The sequence below is a fragment of the Myotis brandtii genome, unplaced genomic scaffold (assembly GCF_000412655.1).
Source record: "Myotis brandtii unplaced genomic scaffold, ASM41265v1 scaffold555, whole genome shotgun sequence".
NCBI lineage: Eukaryota > Metazoa > Chordata > Mammalia > Chiroptera > Vespertilionidae > Myotis > Myotis brandtii.
Window position 1 is genome coordinate 1,071,477 of NW_005370065.1, and position 11,934 is coordinate 1,083,410.

The 11,934-nt window shown below is 49.8% G+C and overlaps 1 protein-coding gene across 4 annotated transcripts in view; it reads right to left on the reverse strand.

Annotated features, from left to right (window-relative positions):
• RNF19B (ring finger protein 19B) overlaps positions 1-9,951 on the reverse strand; it is a 55,702-nt gene extending 45,751 nt beyond the window's left edge. For all 4 annotated transcript variants that reach the window (XM_014549520.1, XM_005878374.2, XM_014549521.1 and 1 more), the window contains exon 1: positions 9,905-9,951. In XM_014549520.1, coding sequence (XP_014405006.1) covers positions 9,905-9,936 — 32 coding nt within the window. In that variant the 5' untranslated portion in view covers positions 9,937-9,951. The remainder of the gene's footprint in view (positions 1-9,904) is intronic.
• Positions 9,952-11,934: the final 1,983 nt, after the last annotated feature.

Here is an 11,934-nt window from a genome sequence, read left to right on the forward strand (position 1 = left end):
CCACCCCCCTACCACCACCCCCACCACCTCCACACACACCCCCTCAGCTTGGGGCTGTGGCGGAGGTAAAGGGCCTCCTGGGACATTCCTGAGCCTGGCCCAACTAGTTCAGTCCGGGTCCTCTGTGCTGAGCCTGGCTGATCTCAGGGCCTTCGGGGAAGGGCGTTTTTAGAGAAGGAAATGGTTGTGGTGAGACAGAATGATGGAGCAACTTCTCGGGGATCTGGTGGAAAGCCCCTGGCTCCTGGTGTGTTCTCAGGGTGGGATGTGGGGCAGGTGCTGTGGCTGCCCATCCTCCATCGCCGTCAGAAAGTACCTGGTGTTCACCAGGGGCCGCGATAGGGCAGCAACCGGTCTTAGCTTGCGGAAACTCAAGCCAGCCGCTCGCTATCTCTGGGCCACAGAACCCCCCACCCCTTTCCCCACAGAGTTTCCCAGCATCACCCAGAGGCTGGTCTCACCAATCAAGTCCTTACTCTGCTGCTCGAGGGACAGCCCGACAGCCCAGCAGCCCGGGGAAACAGCCTTTGGAGTTAGCTCCTGCTTTGCTGTGTGCCATGGGGTGGTTTCCCTCCCTGAATCTCAGTACTGAGAGAGACTGGAGCAGCATCTAGCTCTGCAGTGGCATGACCTTGAATGCAAGATACCGTGGCCAAGACAAGTATTTTGTAAGCTCTGGGGTTGGTAAAAAGACCCAGTCCTGCGGAGAGATGAATCAACACCAGGATAGTTGGAAGACTTGATCATTATTCACTGAACGGCTTGGAGAAGACCCAACCTTCCTGTTGGTACTTCCTCGTTGGCAACACGGGGACATTCCTTTAGGGGTTCTCATTTCTTTACTGTGAAATAGGAGGGGCCTGGGCTCCAAGCCTGAGATTCTGTTTCCCAGCTGTGACGCTGGGCAAGCTACTTCAGCTCTCCGGGTCTTAGTTCCTTCATCTGCCCAATGGGCATTGTACTCCTCCTCGCTCTCAGGGTTGCCGAGCTTAAATGGGGTGAACAGGAAGAAATGGGCATTGAGGTGGGCACAGCCTGGCTTCATCTCTCCCAGCTCCCTGAGGAATCTGGGGTGTGGTGTTTCCATGGGGGAGTGACCTTTGGAATCATCTCCCTGGGGGTCTGCTTAAAGACCTTCTCCACGGCCCAAAAGGGATCAAAGTCCACTCTCAGCTCCCATTCTAACCCTCTACCACTCATATATAATTCTTCAAGACACACCAACAGCCTTCCTCAGACCAGCCTTGCACTTTTCCTCCTCCAGACCTTTACTCGTGTTTTCACAGTCCCAACTGTATTTGCATCTCCCTCCAGATCTGCTCCTCTTCCAACTGTGCTCAAAATTAGAGGAAGAGATCTCCTGTACCCAGGAGCTGAGGCCTGGAAACTGGGATGAGTGTCCTCGGCTCCTTTTCCTCACCACCCACATCTGTACTAGCCCCGTTGTGAAGTTCTGTTCTCTGAGAATCCATCCTCTGTGCCTCTCCTATGGACCTCAGGACCGTGTGGAACACGTGGGGACATTATTGAATAGCCACACACCTTCTCTGTTCCAGGCACTGCTCTGACACTGCAGGCCCAGGGGTGGGTCCATCTTTACTTTGGGCTTAGAGGCTCCGGGCAGGTGAGGAAAGGGCCCCGTAACCACACTCCTGGAATTGCCTATTCAGTCCCTTTACATGTTAGGCCTCTGTTCTAGGAAGACCTATAAACAATTGAAGAGAACTGGATCGGCGGAGTGCCCATGAGGAAGCCCGTTCCAGCTATGCTTCTGCCGGGCAAGCTCCAACTCCCTGGCCCTCACCTCTCCTCCCAAGAAGGGTGTAAAGCCCTTTGCAAAGCCTTGTCTAAAACAGAGAGGCTGCTGGGTAGCTCCTTCTCAAGTCCTGCTGGGCTTTCTGACTGGCCACAGCCTAACCTGGCCGGGGACTGGCTGCTGCTTTCCAGCTGGGAAGGGGGCTGGAATCCAGGCCGGGAAAGGAGAGTCGTGGATCTCTGCCCCGTGGCTGCCGCAGCAGAGGGTTCGAACCCTTGATCTGTGGTTTGTTAGCTGTGAGGCTATGGTAGTTAATTTTATAGGCTAACTAGAGGCCTGGTGCACGACATTTGTGCACTTGGCGGGGGTGTCCCTCAGCCCAGCCTGCGCCCTTTAGCAGTCCGGGAGCCCTCGGGGGATGTCACCGCCACTGCACTCACCAGCCATCAGTCCAGCTTGTGGTTGAGCAGCACTCCCCCTGTGGGAGCACACTGACCACCAGGGGGCAGCTCCTGTGTTGAATGTCTGCCCCCTGGTGGTCAGTGCACATCATAGCGACCAGTCGTTCAGCCCTTTGGTTGATTTGCATATTACCCTTTTATTATATAGGATTTGACTGGTTCCCAGTGTTCCCAGATAGCTTTGGACTTGGACTGAAACTAAACCATTGGCTCTCCTGGTTTCCAGCTTGCCCAGTCACCCTGCAGATCTTGGGACTTACTGGTCTTCATAATCATGTAAGCCAATTCTTTATAGTAAATCTCTTACAGCTAGAATATTAATATCAATATAGAAAATATAAATATAAATATATATACAGATATGTTAGGAGATATAATTTATGTAAATGTGTGGGTCTATATATATAAAATATCTTCATCCTATTAGTTCTGTTTTCCTGACTAATACAGAGGCTTTGGGCAGTTTGCTTGCTCACTCTGGGCCTCTATCTTGAAATTTGTCAAAAATGGAAATAACAATTTCTTGCACAAGCTCCACTTCCCTGCTTTAGAATTCCCATTTTATTTTCTGAAAAGAACTCGAAATCTTCTTTGCAGGCACTTCAACGCTCTCCTCTGCCCTGGTGGTGGTGGTGGTGGTGGGGGGGGCGGTGCAGGGCCTGCCTTGCCAAACTGTTTTCCCCATCACTTACAGGCGCTCTAGCCGGAACCATTCCTTTCTGGCCCCCATGCCTCACACCAGCGGCCCCCTTCTTTGAAATGCACGTCTGCTTGGTAAACTGTCACACATCCCTCAGGGCCATCTCCAAGGTGTCCTCCTCTCAGGCCTTCCCCGACTCCCTGAGGAGCTGTCTGTGCCCGCACAGTGCGTGGCACACCCCTTGGCTGTCACGTTATCCCTGCCACGTTGGGGCTGTGGGTCTGCACATCCGTATTCCCAGACTGTGAGCCCCTTGAAGGCCCGACTCCAGAGCACTCGTCTCTGTCCACAAGAGGGGTGGCTTCCCCTTCTCTGTGCTGGTTCAACATTTTCAGTTTATGAAGCACTTTCAGATCCACTATCTGATTTAAACTCACAGCAACACAGGGAAGGAGTGGAGCCAGGGTTAGAGCCCCTGGTTCAGGGGTGGGCAACCCCTGGCACGCGTGCCAAAGATGGCACGCCAGTAACTTTTGCTGGCACGCGAAACCTTCTCTTATAATCTTCCATTTACAATTTTTTTCTTAATATCAACTTTTTTATTTTTCAGATAAATTCAGTGTAGGTGCATCTTAGATAAATAAATAATTTTACATAACAAGTTATCTTAAAGACCATAGACATGGATTGACAAGAGAGGGGAAGAGCAATTTCTATGCCTCTGCCTTAACTCTCCCTGCCTTCCTAGATCCGACCAGTGTTTTGGTTTCAGCCTCAGACACAACGGGTTTTCGTTGACAATTGCCTCACCTACTTATTCAAAATTTCACTCTATAAAAATGAAACCTTCTCTCTCGCTTTGCCCACCGGTACTAACAAAAGGGGAATAAATTTCTATGTTTCCCTCGGCAGCAAAAGTCCCACTGATAATATCAAACGGAGTCATAAAGTTTCCTGTCGGACTATCAGTGTACATGTATACATTAAAAAATAAAATGTATTTTTCATCATCATATACTGTATTTTTGTCACTCGAATGAATTTTATTATTTCTTCAAGGTTCTTCACATACGTACACCTTAAGAGATATCAAGTAGGCGTAACATGTTCTCAAAAAATTAGGGTTGGCACGCAGAAGAATTTTGAGTCAGAGATTTTGCTCGTTTTGGCACACACTCACAAAAAGGTTGCCCACCCCTGCCCTAGTTCATCTCCCCCCGCTCCCCCCACACACAGGGCTTCTGCAGAAAGGAGAGCTCCGGTGGGGAGTGGGGCTTGGTTCTTTAGCTTCTAAGGCCTGTAGCGCAGCAGGGGCTGAAAAGGCCAGCCCAGGCTGGGTTGGGGGAGGGTGGAACCCAGGCTGAGGGAGGGTGTAAGGGCAGATGGAGGCCACAGGCGAGGGTCAGGTCTGATTCCAGATGTCCTGGGGGGTTTGGGGCAGCTCATCTCATTTCTCCATTTTCAGTCTCTTTAGCTCTGCGGGCCAATGTGGAATGCATAAGATAATCAAGGAGTGAACGCCCTGGGAATGAAATGGACTGAAGAAACTCCATAGATGCAACATAGGAACCCAAATATATTCAAACACATCAACTGTTCCCATCTTTCTGACAAGCAACCTGTTGTTAGAACCACCTCCCCAGGCCCATAGTGTCCAAAGACTTCTCAGAACCCAAAGATGCTCTCCTTGGAGCCCACAACGCCCTCTTGGGTATCCTCTCTGGGCAGTGCAGTACCTACCACTGGGCTGTGATTCATTATCCTGTCTGTTCCCCACCCCACGACTGGCTGGAAACTACTTGAAGGCAGGGATCAGCTCAGCCTCCACTCAGGGTCCCAGTGTACAGCACCTGCTGGCACCCAGGAGAGTCCTGAATAGACTAGGGCCTGGTTCTCATGGCAGGAGAGACTGTGGCACACACAGTGCCCACCTCTCATAGGCACTATGCAGAAGGAAGATCAAGGACAGGGGCAATCTTGTCCACTCACCTTCCAGGAAATGGAGGCCCATGAAGGGGTGGGGATTTGCCCAAGATTCCATAGCACATCAGTGACCAAGCTGGGCCCAAACCCCAGGGGTCGATGCTTGGTCCCCAGCTCTGGGATGTAGTAGCCTTGCACAGGGCCGCTGCATTAAGCCAGGGTAGCTGGAGGCCCTGGGGGCACAGGCCCTGCAGCTGCTCACTCCACATGGGCTCAGTCCTTCTGGCTGGGCTCTCAGCCAACTGTAGCACGAGGCTCCAGCTGCCACTGCCAAAGGTCACTGTGAGCACCTTGGGGAGGTGGCTCAGACACAGCAAGGCCTGGAGTGGCATCTTCACTGGACTGTGGGCTCTGGGCTGGCCTTCCAGCTGGACAGCGTCCTTGCCAACCTGGATTAGAACCCGATTCAACCTGATAACAGTCTGAAGTGCACAGAGCAGAGCCCGGCATGGAATATGCGCCCACACGTTCATTAGCATAACATCATTATTATTACCATGATGGTGACGAGAGCACATACAGCACAGCAACGAAAAGCACAGGCCCTGAAATGGGCCAGCCAGGCCCACCGCTTACTAAGTAGAGCAAGGTACTTCTTTATGTCTCCGTTTTCCAATATTTAAAATAGGGTCCTGGGAAAATTATATCAGTTAATATGTACAAGAGTGATCACCGAATAAGTGTTAACTATTGTTATTACTATTAAATAGCCCAAATCCAAGGACTAATAGAGTAGGCTCTGCCCTGGCCTCTCCTCAACATGAAAATGCAAACTATCCACATGATTTCTTCCCTGTTTGCAAGGCTTCAATCGCTGGCCTCAAGACGCGTGTCCACCACCTTGGCATGAGGGTAAAGTCTGCCCCCCTTGGCCTTGCCTGCTGCCCAGCCTCATTGCTCAGCCCCTCCCACTCCTCCCCTGCTCCAGCCATAGCAAGTACTGGCTGTTCCTGGACTAGCTGTGCTTTTCATGCCTCCCTGCCTGTACAAGCTAGAGCAGCGGTCGCCAAACTTTCGGACCTCAAGGACCACTGGTTGGTGACCTTGAGCTAGAGTCTTCTTTTACCACCTGGCAATTCCCTGCTCTACTTTCAAGGCCCAGTTTGGATGGTGACTCCTGCAAGCTTTCCCCAAAGTAGCTGCTCTCACCTGCAATCTCATCGCATCACCCAGCACGGCGATTATCTGTCAGCATGGGAGTCTCTCGGGACTGTACCCTGTACGTCCTGTATTCACTGTGTCTTGCTCAGCCCTAGTATGCGAGAGGCAGAAAAGCCTGATGTTTGCTGAAGAAGTGAAGGACTTCCATCCACCATCCATCCATCCATCCACCATCCATCCATCCATCCATCCATCCATCCACCATCCATCCATCCATCCATCCATCATCCATCCATCCACCATCCATCCATCCACCATCCATCCATCCACCATCCATCCATCCACCATCCATCCATCCACCATCCATCCATCCATCCATCCAGAGGTACAGCTCTGGGTCAGGCCCTCTGCTAGGCACTGGGGGTGGGGGAGGAGGGGAGGAAACTGAGACCTACTCTTTGTCTTTAAAGGAGCCCCAGGCATTTGGGGAAGTAGGCTGAGCCCATGTGGTTACAAATAAAAAGGTAGGATGTGGGCCCAGTCAGGCTTCCAGGGGATGAACTGGAGGTTACCAGGTGGGCACGAAGAGGACAGACACAGGGAAGAGAAACAGGGTGGTGCTGACTTCAGGGGCCTCTATGCCACAGTGTAAACCACGAGGGGGAGACGAAGCTGGACAGGGTGATGTGTGGCAGGGTGGAGTCTAGACCTTACCCTGCAGCACCTATTTCTGAAGTTTGTGGTCTCAGGGCTGACTCCTGCCCATCACTGAATGAGTCACTAGGGGCATGGAATATGCTCATTGGCCAGGCCTACATCGATTGGCCAGCCCTTCCGATGGTGTCCAAAGGAAAGTCAGGGTTCTGATATCCAAAAGAGGGGCATGGATGCTGAGCAGATTAAATACATCAGAGCCAGTCCCAAAGCAGGTATTTATTTAATTTATTGATTTCAGAGAGGAAGGGAGAGATTGATGAGAGAGAATCATTGATTGGCTGCCTCCTGCACGCCCCCCACTGGGGATCGAGCCCGCAACCTGGGCTTCATAGGTCAGCACTCAACCACTGAGCCACATTGGCCGGGCCCAAAGCAGGTATTTTAATCCCTGATTCTTTCCACCAGACTATTAACTGGAGGAGGATAGGCCCACATCAATACTGTTCATTGATAAATCCCTGACACCTAGCATAGTGCTTGGTATGTAGCAGGGGCCTAATCAATATTTAAATGAATAAATCATCTCTTGGTAAACAAAATCGTTTCACTAGATCAGCCGTGGGCAAACTACGGCCCGCGGGCCGGATCCGGCCCATTTGAAATGAATAAAACTAAAAAAAAAAAAAAGACCGTACCCTTTTATGTAATGTTCTTTGAATTTATATTAGTTCACACAAACACTCCATCCATGCTTTTGTTCCGGCCCTCCGGTCCAGTTTAAGAACCCATTGTGGCCCTCGAGTCAAAAAGTTTGCCCACCCCTGCACTAGATAGTCTGAATCAGGATGATTTTGGTTGCAAATAACAGAAAACTGGCTTAACCATAAAGGACATTTGTTGGCTCATGCACCTGAAAAGCCTGGTGGAGCCTGGCAGGTAGGCATCGTTTGATCAGGACTCCATGTCTCTGCTCGTCTCCTAGCTCTGCGCCCTCAGCATCATCCTCAGGCTAGGGGACGTGTATACAGAAACTCTCTGTATTATCTTTAGTACTTTTTGCAAACTTAAAATTATTCCAAAATAAAAAGTTTACTTTAAAAAATGGACCCATTCTCTATTTTAAAACCTGTTTATGCACTCAATAGTTAATTGTGAAATTCTTCTGTCTTGAAATGATTTATTTCATTCCATCCTGTGAATGAATCATAGCCCATCTCTCCCATTGTGGGAAATTTAGGTTGTTTCCAGTTCTTGCCCTGTAATAAGAAATGCTGCATATACTTAGTCATTTCCTTAGGATACATTAACAAGTGGAATTGCTGAGCCTGAGCTGCTGACTAGGGACCACATACTGCGCACCATGGGCCGTCACTGTTCTAATGCCCTTGATATATGTGAAGTTTTTATCGTGACAACCACACTATGGAGAGGTACTGCTCTCATTCCGTTGCCATGGGGCAATTTTCAAAGATGAACCATCAAATTTTCACCAAAGACTGTCAGCCCACCCGGCACCTCCCTGGTGTCCCAGGCAACTGAAGCACACAGATCTATCCCATTTATGCACCACCTCCCATTTGGCTTCAAGTGGGGGCGGCTCCTGTATGCAGCCACTGGAGGGGTCTATGGCACAAGTGCAGGTAGCGCCAGCCCCATGTGGGGTTTCAGCAAGCACCCCAGCAAAAAGCAAAGCAAAATGGTTTAGTGCACTATTCCTAGGGGGGTGGAGATGGCATTGGGGAATAGGAATGGGTGAAGATACATATTCTGCAATACCTGGTAGCCACAGTAAGGTCCTTTTTCCCTCCACAAATGGCCATGGGAAAGGAGAAAAAAAGAATTATTGGGCAGTTGTTTTTTAATTCATATTTACTCAGCCACCCACAGGTGGGTGCTATGATCCTTATTTTACAGATGAGTTCACTGAGGCTTAGAGGTTAAGCGTCTCCCCAAGGCACAGGGGGAGCACTAGCGCCAAGAGCTAACCCCAGGTCATCTATCACCAGAACTCATGCCTAATCACTAGGCACATGACTGAATACAGCTGACAACACGGAGGGATTCCTCTCCAGTCTCACAGCAAAGGACCCCCCCCCCCACCTCCCGTTCATGGTCAAAGCACCCCTGCGTTGCGTTTGGGAGGAGGGAAGGATGGCCCAGGCGGGGCTTAAGGTGGGCCATTAACTCTATGTGCACATACCCTTGTGTCCTGCTCTTCTGGGTTCTCGACATTACTCCTGAGCTGAAAAACTTCTCTTGTCCTTATGCTTGTTTTGAACAATACTATTTCCCAACAGTCAGCGATTTCCTAAGAACTCTGGGGTTCACTAGGTTAAAGCAGTCCTGAGTGCCAGTGGCCTCTGTGCCTTCCCTCGGGGCCGTACCTTCTGCCTGTATTGCCCCATCCTCCACATGGAGCCACCCTGACCCCACCTCCTTCACAAAGCTCCCTCTTCTCTGCAGTCTGACCTCCTGCACTACATAATTAGAACTTTCTTTACACTGTGTTTTCCAAAATAGACTCAAGGCAATTTCCAACACATGTCAAAGCACAAAAGCACCAAACATAAAACAAATGCAATTGGGTGAGGTGGGGTAAGAATTCTATTAAGAAACCCTGGCAGAGGAAAGCATAGCCACCGAACACAAGTGGAATTTCCTCAGAGCCAGGGCAAAAAGGAAGACAGTAGAGAACGAAGCATTTCTCATCTAGTAGGAGAATGCAGACCAGCCAAATAGGAAGCAGCATTACCTCCTAGGGTGAAGCTCAGAGATTTGTTCCCCAAGTCGTTATCTGAGGGACACCATACAATGTAATGACTTGCTCTATAGCAATCTTACCCAAGAGATCTGTGTGACCTGAGGGTGACTTAGGACCTGGGCCTAAGTCTTGTCTTGCCCTCACCCTCTGATACCTAGCCTTTGTATTTGTCTATTCTCTGCTGGGGGCACCACTTCCAGACTGGGCACCTGGAAGGGGCCTTTTGTGGGAGGAGCTCACCAACAATTGCCCTGATGACTCTAAACACAGAGCTGCCGGCATCCCCTCTGCAGTTATAAATAATGCAATGCCACGGGGCATACGGTGACAGAGCCAGCACACACACACTCCTATTGTCACCCTCTCCAGAACCAGGCAAGGGATGGGAGGGTAGGGGGGTAATTGACTCCTCTCTCCCACAGTAATTCACCCCTCTGGACCTTCTGGGATAGGGTGGTTCCAAGAGCTTTGTATATCCAATCCATTGGAGCTTTAACAACCACAGCAAGAGTCAGAGAGAACAGTGAAATAGAAAAAGGCCTTACCTGAAGTAGCATTCCCCACTCAGGTTCTGCATTGTGACAGAGCAAACCTAGTTGAATTTCTTCTTTCATTCAGACCCATGGCTCAAAGACTTGTCTGCATCACAAGTGCTTTGAGAATCTTTCTCCTTTCTCAGCAAAGTGTCAAAGCAATTGGCGGTGATGAGGCTGGAGTGGAGCCACAGGCAGGCTCACTATGGTTCTGCCATTCCTGGACTGTCTGAACCTCAAAATGCATACACATAACACAGAGACAATAATAGTACTTGCTTCAGATGGTTATTGGACATAAATAACATATGCAGAACCTACTACACAGTAAGCATTAAATACTAGTATATGTTAAATGACTAATCATGAAAATACAAAAATACAGAATTCTGCACATAATTTCAGAGGTCCATGGACTTCTAGGGGATCCTCAGGTTAAGAATCCTTTGCCCAGTTCCTAAGTCAGTGAGACAATAGGTCTTGCCAATGCCTACATTTTCTCTGTGAACTCCATCAGCATATATGCAGCACCAGTTGTATACTGGGAATCCTGGCCCAGGCCTGTAGATTGGTCACCAGTGTTGTCAGCACACTTGCGGGGAAGGGCCCATTCCCATTCTGCTCATGAGGTGAGATGACTGGCCCAAGGTCTCATGGTGGAGGAGATGCTGCTGTAATCTGTCTTCTGACTCATTTAGCCAGCCTTCCTGAGAAAGGACCAGTGAGGCTTCCTGAGGCCCCAAACTGCTCTTCATCCTGCAACACTGCGCATGTGAGAGATCCTGATGCACATGCGGGGTCATCAGACGGGCAGTGACTTCTGCACAATCAGTTCCGAGTGTGTGTGCATGAAACAGAACTCATCTGCAGGGCGTTTCCTGCTGGAGCTGTGTAAGCTGCTAAACCACGTCAGCAACAAAATCAAGGTGACAGTTTGAGTCCTGCCTCTTGTGTGTGACCTCATGAGTTTTACTGCACCACTCTGAGCCTTGGTTTCCTCATCTGTGAGAGAGGATGACAGTTGCGACTGCTTAGGATGCTTCATGAGGGTTGCTGGCGACCAAGATCAACAGTAATTGATATAAATGTGAGGAGTCTGGCAGAAGGCTGACCAGGACTCCTTTTGATATTCACAGGGTGAATATCTACATTTTATTACCTGCTGCTGACTCAATGACCTAAAGCAAACTCCCCCATCTTACTGTTTGCTAAACATTACCATTGATATGACTGTTTGCATTCCTAAAGGCAATTGTGTATTCTAGCTAATAAAAGCAGCTGGGAATGGAGCAACGGAGAGAGAGCGGAGAGAGCGTGACCGCTATGGTTAGGCTGTCCTCTGGTTCCCCCAGTAATTAAAAAATTAATATTCCATCTTGTGTATCATTTGTGCGTCAGCCCTCCCTCCAAGTCTTTGAACCCGCGAAAGCCACGCTGGCCGTGGACTCTCGCAGAGGGCCGTGAGGCCGGCGATGTGAAGCCATCTGTTTCCAGATGAAGAAACCAAGCCCAGAGAAGTGAACGAGTAACAGCTCACTGGGCTTCTTTCACTTTATTTCTTCACCACACCGTGCAGACTGGTTTGACAAATATTTCCCCTGTTTACATGATGATCAAGATAGAGAAGAAAATTTTCATGGGGCATTAAATAGCCCAGGGAATGAAGAGGCCACAACAAATAAGTCCCGCTGTCACCTGAACATGACTCTGCAGAGGTGGGGAAGTGGTGAAGCAGGAGAGAGTTGGCTGGGGAGGATTTAACACGCCAGTGACAACTCTGCTTCTCCCCCCACAGGAGCCTGAGAGAATGGCGGCCCTGCTCCCCCTGGTTTCAGGAACCGCACTGGCACTGGCAGCCCTTCCAAAGCATGAGAGTTTCAGTTTAGTCAAACAATCTAAGCTCGTTTGTGGTGGGGAAGAAGTGGATTTATAAAGAAGCAACCAAGGGTGTTAAAGAGGCACCTGAAAAGACAGCCAGAAATCTGGCTTAGGGATTAGAACGGCTGGCTTTCTGGGCTGCGGACAACTGTCCGCTCAACAAT